Genomic DNA, 21,481 nt, shown 5'->3' with positions numbered 1-21,481 from the left:
TATGTTGAATATAATATTTTCTAAATGTTTTTCATATTGCAGTACAGGAAGCAATACAATTAAACAACAGACTTTCAGCTTTAAATAAAAAACAAGAATCTGAAATATGCAGTTTAAAGAAGGTATGATTGATACAGTTGCATAGTATTAGAATTACAGTGTAAAATAATTAGTTTTATGAAATATTACTAGAAAAAGTTGGGTAGATATTTTTTGATGTAAGAAAAATAAAATGTTTTAAATATAGATTCATAAACTATGAGTTATGATTCCTGTAAATGTAATGAATGAGTTTGTTCTAAACCATTCAAAATATTGTTCCTTGGGGCGGCTGGGTGGCTCAGCTGATTAAGCATCAGTTGGTTTCATCTCAGGTCATGATCTCATGATTTGTGAGCTCCAGTCCTGCAGTTTGTGAGTGAGTTCAAGGCCTGCATTGGGGCCGCACTGACAGTGCAGAGCCTGTTTGGGATTCTCTTGCCCTCTCTCTCTCTGCCCTTCCCCTGTTCATGCTCTCTCTCTCAAAGTAAATAAACTTAAAAAAATATTGTTTGACTCTCACCAGTTGCATGCATTTTTATGGTGACATGAGTAGCCAATAAACATTTACTATATGTCAATCTCAGCACCATTTATTCATTCATTCTTTAGTATTTGATTGTGTCAAGTCTATGTAATGTAGCACTACGGGTACAAGTCTGAAGAAAATAACACATTTTGCTGCTTTTTTGAGGTTTATAGTCCAATGGAGGAATTAGACACAAAATACATAATCACACAGATCAATTTAAAACTGTTATAAATGATATGAAGAAAAAGTAAAGGATGTGATGACATTATAATAGGTGAATTTATTATGTTGGTGGTAAAGGGGTAGGGGAGAGAAAAGAAAAATGTTTCAGGCAAGGAGAATAGCATATGCAAAAGCCCTGAGACAGGGAAGATTTTTAGTAATAGCTTCTCAGACTTTTGGCTAGGATTAGGTATAGGAAAGAGTTTAGTATATGTGAAGGACTGGAGAAGTCTGGTATGGCTGGAGTATCATGAGTGAAGGAGTACTTGAACATTGAACTCTAAATTGGCATAAAGCCATAAACATATTTTATTCCTCATATCACAGTCATTGGCTCAGAAGTGGACAGATGACCTTAGCTAGTGGCTATAAACCAATAAGAATGTAACCCTCACTGTGGCTCTCAGTCATTTCTCTACATGAGAAACCAAAAAGGAGGAACCTGACAATGTGGATGTCAGACTGGTGTGAAGTAAAGAAACCTGTTCTTTGATGACATTTTTGAGTCCTTGGATCCACCAACCCTACCATTCTGTACCTCTAGACTTTTCAGTTATGTGAATCAATAAATCCCCATTATTATTTAAGTTAGTTTGGTTTGGACCAGTTTAATTTTCCATTATTTGCAACTAAAAATACCTTCACTCATACAAGGTAAGACTGGTATGAGAGGAGGGAGAAGTAGGAAGGTCTTATTCTTATTTTCTCAGCAAATGACCTCTTGTTTCCTTTCCCTACTGCCTTCAAAGCCCCATCTGAAATAATGCCACTTTGGACCACCTCCCTATCCCTGAGAGTATTATATTTTGTGTGTGTGTGTGTGTGTGTGTGTGTGTGTAGAGAGAGAGAGAGACAGACAGAGAGAGATACCTATCTTTACTGACGCTCGGTAAATGCTCTAAACTTTTACTGAGTGTCACTTAAATATTTACTAGTAAGTTACACTTTGTAATTATTTATCAATGTGCAAAATACCTTCCATTTGTCCCTCCAGATTCAGATGTATCCATCCTTTTCTCCTTGTAAGGCTTACCTATGTGCATTGCATCAGTGTTCCCATATCTTCTGGCTTCCTGTTGAGTTAGGCCAGTGGAAAGCAGCCTGGACAGGAGATAGGAGGAAAGAGAATGAATTAGAGGGAATTCCCTCTATGTGAGGTCACTTTAGTGTGGCCTTGTCCCTCAGTATATCACTAGTTCTCTTAAACTGGCCTACTCTGTGTAATGCTCTCTTTCTGGGTTCCAGTAACTTACCTTTTTGTTGTTTTTTGGGTCCAGTGTAGTGACATCTCCATTGCTGCTGGCCCCTAGAACTTGCGCCATATTTTATGGCTCCTTTATATTGTGTCTACAGTTTTGTGAATAAATCATCTTCAAATTATCCTGATTTATGTGTACCATCTGTTTCTTGTTGGGATACTGATTATACACTTGGTCAGAGTGTTAACATTAGTGAGGCCAAGCTCCCCAATTCAGTTTCTGTATAAGCTGATTGGTTGATTTAGTACAAAGAAATTTCTTTTTTACAAGGATTATACCCCAAACCTCAATAAATCATTTTTGCAGTACATATTTTGGACTCAATAAATAAATGAATATGGATGATATTATCCAGATACTTCATTACTTTTGAGGAAATTTTAAATTTTGGGTCAGTGTTGTTGTTGTTGTTTTTTTAAGTTTATTTATTTTTGACGGAGATAGAGTGTGAGCATGAGCTGGGGAGAGCCAGAGAGACAGGGAGACACAGAATGCGAAGCAAGCTCCAGGCTCCAAGCTGTCAGCACAGAGCCCAACGTGGGGCTTGAACTCACAAACCATGAGATCATTACCTGGGCAGAAGTCAGACGCTCAACCGACTGGTGCCCCTGGGTCAGTGTTTCATCTCGGTTTTAAATGGATTCTGCTTTTAAAAGGGAAGAAAAATACCCCAAGCATTTATAGCTATATGTATACATTGAATTTCACTATTTTTATTTATTGATTTAAATTAATAAACTTTATTTTTTAAAGGGGTGCCTGGGTGGCTCAGCCTGTTAAGCTTGACTCTTAATTTCAGATCAGGTCATGATTTCATGGTTGTAAGCTTGAGCCCTGCCCTGGGCTCCGTGCTGAGTGTGGAGCCTGCTTGCAATTCTCTCCCTCTCTCTCTGCTCTTCTCCTGCTGCTTTGCACATGCTCTGTCTCTCTAAAAAAAATAAAATGAACTTTATTTTTTTTAGAGCATTTTTAGCTTCATAGCAAAATTTAATGGAAAGTATAGAGAGTTCTCATATACTCCTTGACCCACACATGTACAGTCTCTCTCACTGTCAACATTCTATACCAGAATGGTGCATTTGTTACAATTGATGCACCTACATTGACACATCAGTATCATCCAAATTCCATTATTTACATCAGGATTCACTCTTGGTTTTGTACTTTATCTGGATTTGGACAAATGTTTAATGACCTGTAACCACCATTGTAGTATCATACAGAGTAGTTTTACTGCCCTGAAAATCCTCTGTGCTCTGTTTTTTCATCTGTCCCTTCCTATAACCCTTGGCAACCACTAATCTTCCTACTATCACCATAGTGTTGCCTTTTCCAAACTGTTATAGAGTTGGAATCATATAGAATGTAGTCTTTTCAGATTGGCTTTATTAGTAGTGTGCATTAAGTTTTGTCTAATGTCTTTTCATGGCGTGGTAGCTCTTTTATTTTTTTAATTTTTATTTTTTTTAGCACTGAATAATATTCCATTGGCTAGATGTACCGCAAACTCTATCCATCCTCCTGTTGAAGGACATTTTGGTTGCTTGCAAGTTTTGGCAGTTATGAATAAAGCTACTATAAATATCTGTGTACAGATTTTGTGTGCACGTGTTTAAAACTTTTTTGGATTAATACAAAGGAGCATGATTGTTTGGATTGTATGATAAGAGTATGTTTCATTTTGTAGAAACTGCCAAACCATATTCCAAAGTGACTGTATCATTTTGCATGTCCACCAGCAATCGCACATTCTACGTGGTTGTGTGGTGGTATCTCTCTGTTGTTCTTATTTATAATTCCCTAATGACATATGATGTTGAGCATCTTTTTATACGTTTACCTCCCATCTGTATATCTTCTTTGGTGAGGTGGCTGTTCAGACCTTTTATCCATTTTTTAATTTGGTTGTTCATTTATTGTTGGCTTTTAGTAGTTCTGTGTATAATTTGGATAACAGTCTTATCAGATGTATCTTTTTAAAGTGCTTTCTCCCAGGGACACCTGGGTAGCTCAGTTGTTAAGTGTCTGAATCTCACGGTTCATGGGTTCAAACCCCACATGGGGCACTGTGGTGACCGCTTGGAGCCTGGAGCCTGCTTCAGATTCTGTATCTCCCTCTCTTTCTCTGCCTGTCCCCTGTTTGCACTGTTTCTCTCAAAAATAAACATTAAAAATAAATAAATAAATAAATAAATAAAATATTTTCTTCCAGTCTGTGGTTTGACTTCTCATGTTCTTGATATTTTGGAGATAAATATCCAAAGCAGAAGAGAGAGCAGAAGGTTTTAATTTTAATGAAGTGCACTTATCAATTTTTTGAGTATGTGGATTTTAACTTTGGCATTGTACTTAAAAAGTCATTGCCATACACAGTGTCAGCTGGATTTTCTCTATCTGTCTTATTTTCTAGCAGCTTTATAGTTTTGCATTTTACATTTCGGTCTGTGATCCATTTGAGTTAATTTGTGAAGGATCTAAGGTCTTGGTCTATAGTTGTGCTTTTGTTGATGTGGTTTTTTTTTTTTTTTTTTTTTTTTTTTTTTTTTTTTTTTTGCATGTGAATGTCCAGTTGTTCCATCACTATTTGTTGAAAAGATTACTTTTGCTTCCATGTCAACTATCAGTGGGTTTTTTCCTGGGCTCTCATTTCTGTTCCACTGATCTAATTGTCCATTCTTTCACCAATACCACACTGTATTGATTACTGTAGCTTTATAGTAAGTCCTAGAGTTGGGCACTGAAGGTCCTTGACTTTATTTTGAATTAGCTATTCTGGGTCTTTTGTCTCTCCATAGAATCACTTTGCTGACACTCACAAAGTAACTTGCTGAGGTTTTGATTTAGATTGTAATGAATCTAAGATCAAGTTAGGAAGAACTGACATCTTGAAAATACTGGGTTTCCCTATTCATGAATGTGGAATATCTCTCCATTTGTTTAGTTCTTCTTTGATATCTTTCATCAGAGTTTTGTATTTCTTCTCACATAGATCTTTTATATAGTTTGTTAGATTCTTACCTAAAGATTTAATTTTGGGGGGTACTAATGTAAATGGTAACATGTTTTTATTTTCAAATTATATTTGTTCATTGCTAGTGTATAGCAAATTGTGAGATCATAGAAAATATTATCTACTCCCATTTTCAATCACTCGTGATTTCCTAAGTGATAAAAGCACTAACAACATCTCTTGTTTTAAGATATATCTGTATCTATATCATCTATTTCTCTGTCTCTATCTATCTATCTATCTATCTATCTATCTATCTATCTATCTATCTGTATAATTTAAGTTGGCTTCACACCCAGCATGGAACCCAGTGTGGGGCTAGAACTCATGACCCTGAGATCAACACCTGAGTTGAGATCAAGAGTTGAACACTTAACCGACTGAGCCATCCAGGTGCCCCAAAACATCTCTTGTTCTAATATTTGGTCTTTCACCCTGCCCCTGACACTGGGCTGCTAAAACCCTTATAAATTCCTAAGTGATAAAAGCACTAGGTGCATCATTTGTTCTAATAATGTTACTCTGGATGGGCTCCTGAATGGGGGCTGGTGACCAGAAAGAGCAAGCCATGATTAGAAGCTTAAAATTTTCAGCCCTGCTTCTTTCCCACCTCCCTCTACACCAAAAAGGGAAGAGGGGCTGGAAATGGCATTAGCAATTGATCATGCCTTCATGAGGAAGTCTCCATAAAATCCCAGTAGTGCCCATCTCAGAGGGAGGGTGACACACCTCAACTCCACCAGGGCAGAATCCCCTATGCTTGGGACCCTCCCAGATCTTGCACTTTGGATATCTTTATCTGGCTATTCATCTATATCCTTTATCACATCTGTTAATAAACTGGTAAACTTAAGTATTTCTCTGAGTTCTGTGAGCTGGTGTGGCAAATTAATGGAACCTAAGAGGGGATAGTGGGACCTCTATTTATAGTCAATTAGTCAGAAACACCTGGCCTTGAGATTGGCATCTGAAGTGGGATGGGAGCTGTCTTATGGGACTGAGCTCTTCACTTACAGGATCTGACACAGCCTTCAAGTAGATAGTGTCAGAAGTGAATTAAATTGTAGGACACTCAATTGATGTTGCAGAGAATTGCCTGGGGCCGGGCAGGGGGGGAACACCCTCAAACCCTTGGTGACCAGAAGCATCAGAAGTGAAGTGTTCTGTGTAAAGGAGACACACAGGAAAAAAACACAGGAGGAAGAACTGGGTTTTTCCCTGTACCAGAGGGAAGAACTGTAGGTTTTTCCAGTACAGAAAGTGATTGACTTTTGTATATTAATGTTATATCCTACAACCTTATTATAATCACTTATTAGTTCCAGGAGGTTTTTGTTGATTCTTTCACATTTTCTACATAGTCAATTATGTCATCTGTGAACAAAGATAGTTTTATTTCTTCCTTAAATCTGTGTACCTTTTTTTTTTTTTTTTTTAATTTCCTTTTCTTATTGTACTAGCTAGGGCTTCCAGTATGGTGTTGAAAAGTTTTAGTAAGAGGGGATATCCTTGGCTTGTTCATAATCTTAGTGGGAAAGTGTGAAGTTTCTCATCATTAAGTATGATGTTATCTGTAGGATTTTTTTTAGATGTTCTTTAGCAAGTTGGTTCCCCTCTATTCCTAGTTCTTTATCAAGGAGGTTACCCTCTATTCCCAGTTTGTTAAGAGTTATTATCATAAGTAGGTGTTGGATTTTATCAAATGCTTTTTCCACATCTATTGATATCGTGTGATTTTTTTCTTTTGCCTGTTGATATACTGGATTACATTAATTTTTGAATGTTGAACCAGCCTTGCATAACTGTGATAAATCCCACTTGGTCATGGTATATAATTATTTTTATATAATGTTGGATTTAATTTACTGTTATTTTGTTGAGGATTTTTGTATCTATGCTCATGAAAAATACTAGTCTGTAGTTTTCTTATAATGTCCTATTCTTGTTTTGTTATTAGAATAATGCTGGCCTTGTAGAATGAGTTCAAAGTATTCTTTCTATATCCATATTTTGAAAGAGATTATACAGAATTGGTATAACTTCCTCCTTAAATGTTTGGTAGAATTCACCAGTGAACCCATTTGGGCATGGTCCTTTCTGTTGTAAGATTCTTATTGATGCAATTTCTTTAATGGATTTAGGTCTATTTAGATTGTCTATTTCTTCTTGTGTGAGTTTTGGCAGATTGTGTCAAGGAATTAGTCCATTTCATCTAGGTTATCAAACTTGTGAGCATAGAGTTGTTTATAGTATTTAAAAATTTTTTTCCCTTTAATGTCCATGGGATCTATAGTTACGTCCAATTTTTCATTTCTGATATTAGTAATTTGTGTCCCTTTTTTTTCTTAACCTGGTTGGAGGTTTATCAATTTTATTGATTGTTTCAAAGAATCAGCCTTTGGTTTCCTTGATTTTCTCTATTGATGTATTGTTTTCATTTTCATTTTCATTTATTTCTCTCTAATTTTTATTACTTATTCTGTTTACTTTGATTTTACTTTGCTTTTTCTAGTTTCCTAAGTTTAAAGTTTAGATGTTTTAGATTTTTTCTTTTTCTAAAATTGTATTTGACATATAATGTTACATTAGTTTCAGGTATAAAACATAGTGATTCAATAAGTCTATACACTGTGCTCTGCTCACCACAACTGTAGCTACTCTCTGTCACCATACAATGCTACTACAAGACCATGGACTATATTCGCTATGCCGTTTGTTTTATCCCCGTGACTTATTTATTCCAAAACTGGAAGCCTGCATCCCCTACTCCCCTTCATCTATTTTGTCCATACCCTAACCCGACTCCTCTGGTGACCATTAGTTTGTTCTCAGTATTTATGGGTCTGTTTCTGCTTTTTATTTATTTATTTTTTTAGATTCCACATATACGTGAAATCTTCTGGTATTTATCTTTCTCTTTTGACATATTTCTCTTAGCATAATACCTTCTAGGCCCATTGTGTTTTTGCACATGGCAAGGTGTTATCCTTTTTATGGCTGACTAATATTCCGTTGTGTATATATATCACATCTTTATCCATTCATCTGTCATTGGACACTTCGGTTCCTTCCACATTTTGGTATTTTTTCTTTTCTAACATCTGCATTCAATGCTATCCACTTCCCTGTAACCATTGCTTCCATTGCATTCCACAAATTTTGTTTAGTTGTATTTTCGTTTAGCTTAAAATATTTTAAAATTTCTCCTGAGATTTCTTCTTTGACCCATGTGTTATTCAGAAGTGTGCTGTTTAAGCTCCAAGTATTTTCAAGCTACCATTTATTGATTTCTAGTTTAATTTTATTGTAGTCTAAGAGCAGACATTATATAATTTTTGTCTTTTAAATTTTTGAAGGTGTGTTTTACAGTCCAGACTGGTGAATGTTCTATGTAAGCTTGAGAAGGATTTGTAATCTGCTGTTTTTGGATGCAGTGGTCTATACAGTTTACTGGACTGTGAACTTCACAGTACTTCTCAGTTTTTTCTTTCGAGTGGTACAGGATGGTTGGAGGGGGCTGGATTTGGGTATTACCCTTTCCCTAGGTAGTTTAGGCTCAGGTCCAGTAGCTTCTCCTGAGGTCAGCCCTTGTTAGAAGAACAGAATGCCCTGGCATATTTCACAATGGTTCCTTCTCCCCTCCTCCTCCTGGAAGCAGGAGGAATTATTTTTTTCTGATATTCACTGTGAGAAGACTTGGAAGTGAAATTCATAAAAGTGTTTGGGCCGGGGGTTCCCCCATGACTGTGTCCCCCTAAATTTTTTTTTGTTTTAACTCTCAGGGTTTTCCACACTGGGCCTCTGGTAGTCAGTCAGTCACAGTTCAGCTTTTCCTGTACTGGCATTAGTTCTTGCAGAGGTTTCTGTTTGTGGATTTCTGCTCTGGTAGTTTATAATTCTCCATATTCACCCGTCTGTCTCTCCAATCATTGAGGTAGCTGTTTCCTTTATGACCTCATTTCTCTGACAGATCTAAGAAGAGTTGTTGATTTTCAGTTTGTTCAGCTTTTATTTGTTGTCAGGATAAAGTTGTCGGGATGAAGTTTAAACTCCTTACTTGTTTGACTGGAAATAAGAAGCCCTCCGTTTTTACTGACGGACTTAGTTTTAATTTTACTGAAATTAAAACTAAGCCTAGAGTGACAGACCTAAGTTTTGAAGAGGAGTGTTTTGTGCTGTGAGATAAATAACATATAGTTTAAAGCATAACTCAAGAAATCAGGAAATTTTGTTACTTTCTGTTTTAGCATCATTTCAAGGAAAGCAGGATTACTTAAAATAAAGATTGAAGTGGATTCTAAATGCTAAGTCAGAGCCCAAGGGCCATTAATATTTGTAACACTATTGTATCTAGTTCTTTGGTCTTACAACTTTCTTATAAGCCAAGAAAATGGTTTTATATTCCCTGGATTCTATCCTTATACCTGAAGCATCAGAAAGGAAGCGCATAGTGTAGCTCAGTATAAAACATTAGAAGCGTATGTTCCTAGCCCTTGAAAGTTTTAAGTCTATCTAGAAAACTAGACAGTTTTTATGTAAAGAACATTTATTTTCAGTCACATCCTAGAATATTAAAGATGGCTTTTTTAATATAAGGAGAAAATATGTAATTTAAAAATTTGTAGTCTCAAATCAGAGGATTGTTAAAAGGACCATTCATTTTTGTCAATATTAATTGCGAATGCAAATAAATATAAATAACTAAATACTGACTACTTGTGCATAAGCACATTTTTGGTGATGTCTCTTTGATTCATTTATATTTTAATATTTTTCTCAGTGAGTTAATTGATTAATCACATTAATTTAGTGATTATATTAAAATATTCATATGCTTTTGTTCAGTTTTTACATTATTTACATTACTACATTATACCTCATAAGTTTCTGTATTAAGTTATATGCATTTTTTTCATTAAATAAGGACAAATGTTTCATTATAGCATAATAATAATATATTTCTAACATATAGTTTAAGACTGGCCTGTAGATGGAGACGAGGCTCTTGTAAAACCATTGGCGGATTAGGTTAAAGAGAATGTCTCTTTCTTTGCACAGGTAGAATAGAGTTGCTCATGACCACACTTACCCATTTTTCCCAGGTCTTGGAGCCCTACCAGGGCTAACTAAATGTACTGATGTGTCCTGCAGTGGTGGCCTATCTCTCTAGAGAGCATTACAGTCAGTGACCATGCTGTTGTACCTACTAGTTCTTGGAAGAGAGAGTGTACAAACGGGTAAAGTGAGAGGATTTTTGTACATTGAGAGTTTTAAGTCTGAGTAGCTGAAAGAGTAAAAATTTAAAAATACATTTTAATAGCCATTTGTAATATTTCAGACATTCTAGGTATAAGAATTTTGTATTTTTTATGTAGTCTTAATTTTTAACTTTCAGAAAAGCTTTTTCATTTTTTATTTTCTTTTTCAGAAGCTAATCAAGTCTGGTAACATTGGCTATATCACTCACTTAAAACTTTTAATCATTTTCCCAAAGATAATTTTTATTTTTTTATTCTGTTTTATGATTTTATTTAGAACAGTTAAGCTATTGGTTTGTGACGAGATGGATTTTTTTTTGGGGGGGAAGCAAAGTTAAATAGACCAAACTTAGCTGTTAGATTAAACTAGATATTACAGTTTTGAATGCTGGGTTCACTATTATGGCAATCATGAAGAATTCCTGATACTATCTATGAGCAGCATTCATAACCTCTGGTATTTGTCTGAGTAAACGTCAGAGCACTCAAGGAGATAGTGATATTTAACAGACTACCCTGTACCAGAAAAGGAGGGGTAAAGGAAAAAAGAGCACAATATTTATGACTCTAGGAACTATAAGTTGTAATTTAATGAGATCAAAGCTTGTGCTGTTTATTCGCTGTGCTAACAGCTTTGAATAAAATGGTTAGAAAACAGACAATGTACTAAAAGTTCAGGATATTTAAAAGCTATAAAGGCTATAAAATCAAAAGCATATTTTCAGTGGAAAATCGTTTCGTGGAGGTCTCTGATTTTAATTTATTATGTTCTTAAGATTAAGTAATTAATATAAGAAAAAGAAAGACATAAGAAATGATTAGCTTTTACTTTTGTCAGCCATATACTGGATTTTCACTCTTACCCTCCCCTTTCCCACTTTCTTGTTTCAGAACAATTATTGTAATAGGAATTGATGCATTTTAGAGTATCTCCTATAAAACTTAGCTAATTACAACAGCTCTATGTTTTCAGTTGAAAAGCGTAGAAAGCCATAGGAGTTTGTTGCACTTTATAACCTTGACAGAAGAAATAATTTGTAGAAAAAGGATTTTCCTTTATTAATTCAGATAATTGTAAGCCACTTCATGTGAATATAAGTTTTAGTGACATACACTTCAGTTTAATTATACTTTTATCAGTAGAACGTTGTGTCTTAGGAGTAAAACTAGACTAGATCATTAGTGTGAAACTAGCATTAAAAGGCATCCAATAATTTACTTTCTAAGTTATTAGAATGTTTGTTTACTTCTTATAAGTGTGTCTTGCTTTAGGAAAATACAATATAAAAAATTAAAAGTTAAAAAATTGTTTCAAATTTTAAAAATTATCATTTTAGTGCACCAAAAAAAGCAGCTTGAAAGCAAGTTTTTAAAAACACCATTTTGTAAAGATGTACCTTATTTTAAATCCAGTATTATTGGTGGCTTTTTTAAAAAGAATCAATTGAGCACAAAAGATTTGTTTTTATTTTGTATTTATTTAATTTTATTTAATTTTTATTTCAGAGAGAGAGGGAGGGTGCAAGCAGGGAGAGGGGCAGAGGGAGGGAGAGGGAATCTCAGGCAGGCTCCACACTTGGCAGGGAGCCTGACCTGGGGTTTGATCTCATGACCCTGGGATCATGACACGAGTGGAAATTAAGAGTTGGGTGCTTAACCGACTGAGCCACTTAGATGCCCCAAAAGATTTGCTTTTAACATTCAGATGATATTTGACTAAATACTGAGTAACAATATAAAAATTAGCCAAATATCCTGTAAATCTGAATTGAGATTAAAACTTTAAGGTCCTCTAACAGATATTTTCCTTTGAATTAATCTCCTAATTTTTTTAAATGTTTATTTATTTTTGATAGAGAGTGAGCAAGCGAGCACAAGTGGGGGAGGGGCAGAGAGAGAGAAAGGAAGACACAGAATCCGAAGCAGGCTCCAGGCTGTGAGCTGTCAGTGCAAAGCCCGATGCGGGACTTGAACTCACAAACTGTGAGATTATGACCTGAGCCGAAATCAGATGCTTAACTCAGGCATCCCATAAATTTTTAAGAAATTAAATTAATTGCTGAAATTACTAGATTTTTTTTTTTAATACCCTTCAGTAACCATAGTCAGTTTAGCTCCCAACCCTTGTTTTTAAATGTTTATCCAGGGTGGAAATAATAAGAGCAATACATTGTTTTGTTCAATAAGTTTGTTAAGTCAAAGACCCTCTAGTTCTAGAGTAATGTTTTATTATACCATCTTATTTCTTTAATTGTTGTTTTCTAGCGTATTCTTGGATCTGTACTTATAGTGAAGAATTAACCTATTTTAAGGTCACAAATTTAGGGCTGTTGATTACAGCAGTCAAGGTTATTTTCTAGCCAAAAAAATACACTGGGGCAGAGGGAGAGAGAACAAGAATCTTAAGCAGGCTAAAGGCTCCAGGAGCCTGATGCAGGGCTCAATCCCATCTGATCCCATTTGATTTCATTAAATCTTATTTTAGGTAAAGATAAGTCACAATTTTTTCATAATCATGTTTATCACTTTTTTCTTATTAGAGTCATTATAATGTTTAGTTCCTTTTATTTATTTAAAAAAAATTTTTTTAACATTTATTCATTTTTGAGAGAGCACAGTGGGGGAGGGGCAGAGAGAGAGAGAGACAGACAGACAGACAGACAGACACAGAATCCAAAACAGGCTCCAGGCTCTGAGCTGTCAGCACAGAGCCTGATACAGGGCTTGAAATCATGGACCACGAGATAATGACCTGAGCTGAAGTCAGGTAGTTAACTGACTGAGCCACCCAGGTGCCCCTGTTTAGTTCCCTTTAGATTCCTGAATGTATTAAGCTGCTATGGGATAAGTATAAAACATGGCACCTTTCCTTGAGGAGCTCATGGTCTACAGGAAAATTCTTATTGTTTTTAGCTGTGAAAGAAGGAACCTTAATTCTTTAAATAAATAAAAAGATATTTAATTATACCATTATTAAGAATTCAGACTATTTTAAAAGTAGAGAAAATAATCCTAGAATCCTTTAGATTCACCTTAGTAGTAATAATAGGTAACAGTGTCTAGCACAGAGTAGCTACTCAACGTACACATTGCATGGAGTATTACATACCAGGCACTTTGTTAGTTTTTAAAAAATTATATTCCCAGTTTACAGATGAGGAACTTGATACAGAAGGAAGTTAAATAAGTTACCTAAAGCCAGGATTGGAACCTGTTTGGCTACAGAATGTACAATTAGAACCATTTTACTGATAGTAATGGCAGTATAAGCAATTTATTCACATAAGTTTCTTCGCTTTCTTATTCCCCGTTAGAAATCATATATTTGTTAAAAGAGGAAATTGTTAACTATTAATACTCCTGAAATACCAGCTCCTTATATGCCTTGACTATAAAGATCTATAGACCTGTATGTCCTTACCTTGAAACTTTATCATTAAATACTGCTTCCTTTGGGCTCTTTCATTTGGCCCTCCTCTTTCTCCAGTCAGAGCATTGTTTTCTATCATCTGTACTATTACACTCTCAAAGTTGTTCTCTTTACCTCTAGTCCTTCAGTCCTCACTACCTCACCCAGTCCATTTGTCTCCTCCTGCCAACACATAATACCCTGCATAATATTTCTCATTTATTCTATTTATCTTTATTCATCATATTATCTTTTTCTTTAAAACTATACCTTTCGGGGCGCCTGGGTGGCTCAGTCGGTTAAGCAGCTGACTTCGGCTCAGGTCATGATCTTGCGATCCATGAGTTCTAGCCCCAGGTTGGGCTCTGTGCTGACAGCTCAGAGCCTGGAGCCTGCTTCAGATTCTGTGTCGCCCTCTCTCTGACCCTCCCCTGTTCATGCTCTGTCTCTTCCTGTCTCAAAAATAAATAAACGTTAAAATAAAATTAAAAAAAAAACTATACCTTTCAACTATAGTCATTTCAAAGAGGTACTTGACCCAGATGTATATGGATGGGTGTTGCTTTTCTCTTTCCCCCTTTTATTTTCTCGTTTTTAAATATGAGCATAATGATTTCTGCCTTTCTTATTTTATATATGTGAAATAAATATAAAACAATAAATGCATGGTAAAACACTTCAGAAAGTCCAACACACCATAGAAATTTATGGGATTATTGTTACTTGGTAAGGATTAAGACAGTTTTGACGGATCCAGCTTTTTTGTACTACAAACTATAGGTGGTTTATTTGGATAGCCTTTCAAGACCACTGAAACACAGCATCATTCGCCTCTAAGTTCCTTTATCAGATAATAAAGTCTGAAATTCCTTCTGACTCATCAACTGTTCTTTCTCCCTTCACACTTGAACTATTTTCTATTTCTATAACATCTGGTTCTCTCCAGACTATCTTCTTCAGATCGTCTCTAAATTTCATGGAATCATATGGATCATCTAATCTGGTTTTTGTCGTTATTTGAGCTGCAGAACCCTCAGTGCGAGATGTGGAAGATCAATATTAAGATAAATAAGGTAGAGCTGTTGTGATTGAAGGAAGCATTGGAGGAACACTGGACATATACCAGGGGCTCTTTCTCCTCTATTAGTAGCCATGAAGGGTCTCCATGGAACCTCTAGGACTTCTCAGAGCACAATTTAAAAGCCATTAACTGGATCCAATCTCTCCTTTTTTTGGAAAGGGAACCAAAACCTCAAGGGAGTAGGTGAATTACTTAAGGTCAATCAGCTTGTAAAAAATACTCTCCATTTATCCTCTATTGTACTATGTAATGTTTGTAGTAAGTAATAGTCTAAACAACCTGTATATTTTACAATGTAGCTGAAATTTTTCTTGTAGTGGACATTGTGACAATTCCCCCAATATCCAGTCCACCTTATATGATCAGTCTGTCTCTAAGGCACTTAATATACTCTCCATTTTCCATGCCAGTGTTTGGTTCACGAATGAGCTTGTGATCTAGTTCTGGCCAGCAGGAAGTGGTTCAAAGAAAAATTTTCTTACTCTTCAGGGGTTCCAGGAAGACACAGTTGCTATGCAGTACCTATATTGGCCTCTTCCTATAGTCTCAACAGTGGAACAATGAGGACAGTCCCAGGAATGGAAAGTGGAGAAATAAAAATATCCTAGTCTTTGATAATACCTAGTCTTTAATAAATATCCTAGTCATTGAGTCCCTGAATCAACCAACACAAGAACCTGCCCAACTTTTAGTTTTTTAATTTTTTTAAATAAGTTTTTAATTTTAATTCCAGTTAACTACACAGTGTCATATTTCAGGAATATAGTGATTCAGCAGTTATACACATTACTTAGTGCTCATCATACGTGCATTCTTTAATCCCCCATCACCTATCCCCATCCTCATCCCCCCATCCAACTCTCCTCTGGTAACCATCAGTTCTCTATAGTTAAGAGTCTGTTTCTTAGTTTCTCTCTCTCTCTCTTTCTCTCTCTCCCCCTCCCTCCCCCCACCCCCCGCCTCTTTTCCACAGTGGCTGCACCAGTTTGCTTTCCCACCAACAATGGTTACTGTTCTCTTTTCTGCATATCCTCGCCAACACTTGTTGTTTCTTGAGTTTTTGATTTTAGCCATTCTGACAGGCCTGAGGTGATAGCTCATTGTAGTTTTGATTTGCATTTCCCTGATGATGAGAGATATTGAATATCTTTTTATGTGTCTGTTTGCCATCTAAATTTCTCTTCAGAGAAATGTCTGTTCATGTCTTCTGCCTATTTTTTAATTGGATTATTTGGTTTTTGAGTGTTGAGTTTTATAAGTTCTTTATATATTTTGGATACTCACCCTTTATCAATTATGTCACTTGCAAATATTTTCTCCCATTCTGTAGGTTGGCTTTTAATTTTGTTGATTGTTTCCTTTGCTGTGCAGAAGCTTTTTATTTTGATGTAGTTCCAATAGTTTATTTTTGCTTTTATTTCCCTTGCCTCAGGGGATATATCTAGAAAAATGTTGCTAAAACTGATGTCAGAGACATTACTGCCTGTGGTCTCTTCTAGGATTTTTATGGTTTCAGGTCTCACATTTAGGTCTTTAATCCATTTTGATTTTATTTTTGTGTATGGTGTAAGAAAGTGGTCCAGTTGCATTCTTTTGCATGTATCTGTCCAGTTTTCTCAGCACCATTTTTTGAAGAGACTTTTCTCATTGGATGTTCTTTCCTGCTTTGTCAAATATTACTTGACCATATATTTTTTATTTTTTTAATATTTATTTTTGAGAGAGAGAGAACAAGTGGGGGAGGGGCAGAGAGAGAGAGAGGGGGACAGAGAATCCAAAGCAGGCTCTAGGTTCTGAGCCTTCAGTGCAGAGTCCAACATGGGGTTTGGACCCACGAACTGTGAGATCATGACCTGAGCCGAAGTCAGACGCTTAACTGACTGAGCCACCCAAGAGCCCCTTAACCATATAATTATTTCTGGGTTTTCTGTTCTGTTCCATTGATCTATGTGTCTATTTTTTTAAAGTTGTTATTTATTGAGAGAGAGACAGACAGACAGACAGGAGTGGGGGAGTAGCAGAGAGAGGGGGAGAGAATCCCAAGCAGGCTCTGCACTGTCAGTGCAGAACCCAACATGGGCTTCATCCCACCACCCTGGGATCATGACCTGAGCTGAAATCGAGACTCAGGCGCTTAACCAACTGAGCCACTCAGGTGCCCCTGTGTTTGGTATAATTGTAGATGGGATTGTTCTTTTTTTTTTTTTTTTTTAAACATTTATTTTTTTGAGAGAGAAAGAGGCAGAGTGTGAGCAGGGGTGCGGCAGAGGGAGACACAGAATCTGAAGCAGGCTCCAGGCTCTGAGCTATCAGCACAGGGCCCAATGTGGGGCTTGAACCCATAAACTGCAAGATCATGACCTGAAGTTGGATGCTCAACCAGCTGAGCCACCCAGATGCACCTAGATGGGATTGTTTTCTTTATTTCACGTTCTGCTGCTTTATTGTTAGTGTATAGGAATGCAGCAGATTTCTGTGTCTGTTTTTGTTTTGTATCCTGTGACCTTACTGAATTCATTTATCAGTTCTAGTAGTTTTTTGGTAGAGTCTTTAGGATTTTCTATGTATAGCATCATGTCATCTGCAAATGGTGAGAGTTTTATTTCTTCCTTACAAATTTGGATCCCTTTTATTTCTTTTTGTTGTATAATTGCTGGGACTAGGACTTCCAGTACTATGTTGAATAAAAGTGAAGAACCTGCTCAACTTTGGACTCCCTGTTATGTGGAAGAATAAATGTCCTTAGTATTTGATGGTTTAAATATGGTTTTCTGATACCTGTAACCAAAGCATCCTAATTGATACCGCTGACACTTTGTGTTTTAATTACAGAATATTGTGTTTTGCAAAATATTGGATGTCTAAAATGTAAAATGGGTTCATTTTATATCATCTGTGTGATAAACTCACTTTTTAAGTGTCTTTTTTAAAAGAATTATTTATTTATTTTTATTTTAGAGAGAATGCAAGCTGGGGAGAAGGGCAGAGGGAGAGAGAGAATTTTAAGCAGGTTCCATGCTCAGCTCAGAGCCCAATGTGGGGTTTAGTCTCATGACCCTGGGATTATGACCTGAGCTGAAATCAAGAGTTGGACAGTCAACCAACTGAGCCACCCAGGTGCCCTTTAAAGTTCTTTACAAATGCCTTTGGCTCCCTGATCATCGTTTTTCTTCCATTCCTCCAAAGTTCTATCTTAAGGTTTCTGTTATTCTTTTCTCGTATTATCTCTTTGAGTTAGCTCATATTCTGTGATTCAGTGATTCACTTCATGCAGATGACTTTACGTTTCCAGCCTCACATTTCCCTTAATATCAGTTCTATATTTTCAGCTACCTGAAGGGTCATCTCCTTCTATGACTTATTGTAAATTCAGGGTCAGCAGAGTACATATTGGATTGATTCTTCATTCTCAACATCCCTCCTCTCTGCCCCGGCCATCCCCCAAATTCATACAACTCTCCTTTCAAAGGAAATCTTCTTGCTGACAGTGAAGATGAACCATTGCTAGGACATTGGAACTTCATTTCGGGGAATTTATCATGGGTAGCCTTTTATAATTTGAAAAAAAAAACATGAATGAAAGACTTTTATATCTATATCTATATATAGATATAAAGATATCAATATAAATAATAACCTCTGGCTCAGGCTTAGTGATTTGTGCTTTTTTCGCTTGCTTGATAGTCTCAGATCGTTAACCTCTTGTTTCTTGTCTTAAATACATTTTCATCTATTTCATCAGTGAAGTAGACTTCCCATTTCTTTTCCATTTTCATGCTTTCTCTTCCACATTTTATGGTTTTTATTTTCATTTCTCCTAGCTTCACCTAGATATTCTGGAATAATTTTTTCCCTTCATTCCCTTTGTCTACTCAATTATATCTTAAAATATCTCATATATTCCATTCTCCATTTCTCAGTAATATAGACATTTATCATCTCATGCCTGGATTAATAAAACAGCCCCTTAGCCAAAGTTCTTTTATCTGGTTTTTATTCACTTTTGTTGTCAAACTAACTTTATTAGGTTACTAGTGTAATGCATTGCTTCTATGTGCTGGACATGCTAGATATTTAGTATATATAGAAGGAACGATAGATTGAATAACTTCTCTTTTGCCTAATGAATCAAGTCCCAAATTTTTTCTACTTTATTGAGACAAATTGACATATAACATTATGTAAGTATAAGTGTACAACATATGATTTAGTCCCATACTTCTTTAATTGACCTTCCAGAACTTCCAAAGTCTGGCCACATTCTACATCTTCAGCATTGTTTCCTACTATTTATTAAGCATCTTCTGTTCTATTTAATGCAAAAAATCTTTGTTGCAATTATTATAATTCCTCACTATGCCTTTCTTTTTTTGCCTTTGCTCCCCTCCATTTCTCCTGTCCACACTCGAAATGCCTTCTCTCAGTTTACTTGTATTAAACAGGATTGAGTCAGGAAACAGATGGCACATTGGAATAGGTAAAAGAGAAAAGTTTGATGAAGAAGCTGTTTACAAAGTTATGGGCAGGGTTCAGGGGAACCAACAGGGATAATGAATCACCACAGCGATAGAAGCAGTGGGGGAATGATTATACCACATAAACCCCAGGGGAAAGGGAAGGAAGCAGCTACTGGGAACCTGGAGAGAGCTATAGGCACAGCTGTAGAAGAAAGCTGAATTCAGAAGCTGTGACCTTTGGCAAAGGTACAGAGCTATTGTCATTTCGTGGCCATATAGGGAGAAAACTGGGGAAATACCTCTATCTGTCTGTCTTCCCAGGATACTGATTTACTGGTGCCTTCCAGAGATTGAACCCAGCCAGAAGCAAGAAAAACTGCTACATCCACAGATATCAGCACACAGGGGACAGAGCAGTATGGGGAAAGGGTGGAGAGTGAGTCAGGAGAGACAAATGGAGAAAATCCAGTATATTACTCATTCTTCAAGGCCTGCCTTCTTTGTTCAGACTTCTTTCATTATTCAGTATATGCTGATTGTTCTCTTTGTACCAGCCATTAATTTGCCTGCTTTTCTAAGCATGAAGTCCTGTCTCTTGACCCATGTTTTAAAAAAAAAATTTTTTTATTTATTTATAAACATTTATTTATTTTTGAGACAGAGACAGAGCATGAACAGGGGAGGGTCAGAGAGAGGGAGACACAGAATCCAAAACAGGCTCCAGGCTCTGAGCTGTCAGCACAGAGCCCGACGTGGGGCTCGAGCTCACGGACCACGAGATCATGACCTGAGCCAAAGTCGGCCGCCCAACCGACTGAGCCACCCAGGCGCCCCTCTTGACCCATGTTTTACTTTAGCAGTCATTTTAGGCAGTGCACATATCTAAAAGGGACATGTGAACTAAGACCAGTTAATCCTTTCTTCTGGATTTTGAACTAGGTATTGAGTTATGATTGGGTGAAGTTTTCTCTGGGCAGCTGAAGCTATAACATGAAGAACTCTGGAAGTTTTGGCAGCACTATTTTCTGCTGTTCCTTTTTCAGCTTCCTTGATATTACACTCTTGATTTTCCACCTACCTCAGCTGACTGTACTTCCTTCTAATATTAGCTTCTTCTCTAATCCATGAGTGTTGGAGTTCTTTAGGACTCAGTCATTTGCCATCTTCTGTCTTCTAACTAATAACTCTAAGTGATTGCACCTGTTTCCATGGCTTTGTATTCTATTATATACTATATTATACTACATATATGTATATACTGTACTCTGATATGTGAGAAATGTGTTTATTTTGAAAAAAATACTAATCAGTACAATGAAGAAAATAAAAATTTCCTGTAGTCTTACCACCCTAATGAACTTTTTTTTCCCTTCAGAAGAGTTGTTATTATTTATTCAGTTCTTACAGTCTTTTGTTTTTTAATTTTTTTTAACAAATTCTTTTTTTTTAATTTAAATCAAAGTTACTTAACATATAGTGTAATAATGATTTCAGGCATAGAATTTAGTGGTTCATCACTTACATACAACACTGACTGCTCATCCCAACAAGTGTCCTCCTTAATGCCCATCGCCTATTTAGCCCATCACCCCATCCAACACCCCTCCAGCAACCTTAGTTTGTTCTCTGTATTTAAGAGTCTCTTATGGTTTGTCTCCCTCTCTGTTTTTATCTTATTTTTGCTTCCCTTCCCCTATGTTCATTTGTTTTGTTTCTTAAATTCCACATATGAGTGAAATCATATATTTGTCTTTCTTTTACTTTGCTTAGTATAATACACTCTAGTTGCATCCATGTTGTTGTAAATAGCAAGATTTCATTTTTTTTGATAACCTAGTAACACTCCATTGTGTGTGTGTGTGTATGTATCACATCTTCTTTATCCATTCATCAGTCAATGGACATTTGGGATTTTCCATACTTTGGCTATTGTCAATAGTGCTGCTGTAAACATTGGGGTGCACATATCCCTTTGAATCAGTGTTTTTGTGTCCTTTGGATAAATACCTAGTAATGCAATTGCTGGGTCATAGGGCAGTCCTATTTTTATTTTTTTGAGTAATCTCCATACGGTTTTCCAGAGTGGCTGCACCAGTTTGCATTCCCACCAGCAGTGCAAAAGGCTCCTCTTTCTCTGCATCCTAGCCAACATCTGTTGTTGCCTGAGTTTAGCCATTCTGATAGGTGTGAGGTGATATCTCATTATGGTTTTGA

General features: G+C 36.3%; 1 protein-coding gene across 1 annotated transcript in view; it reads left to right on the top strand.

The window, feature by feature from the left end:
- Nucleotides 1-21,481, top strand: part of CCDC73 (coiled-coil domain containing 73) — a 141,883-nt gene that overhangs the window by 84,938 nt on the left and 35,464 nt on the right. The window contains exon 9 of the mRNA XM_042904669.1: nucleotides 43-122. Coding sequence (XP_042760603.1) covers nucleotides 43-122 — 80 coding nt within the window. The remainder of the gene's footprint in view (nucleotides 1-42; nucleotides 123-21,481) is intronic.

This window comes from Panthera leo, chromosome D1 (assembly GCF_018350215.1).
Source record: "Panthera leo isolate Ple1 chromosome D1, P.leo_Ple1_pat1.1, whole genome shotgun sequence".
Taxonomy (NCBI): domain Eukaryota; kingdom Metazoa; phylum Chordata; class Mammalia; order Carnivora; family Felidae; genus Panthera; species Panthera leo.
The sequence above is the reverse complement of the archived record's forward strand: the minus strand, read 5'-3'. Positions and strand labels throughout refer to the sequence as shown.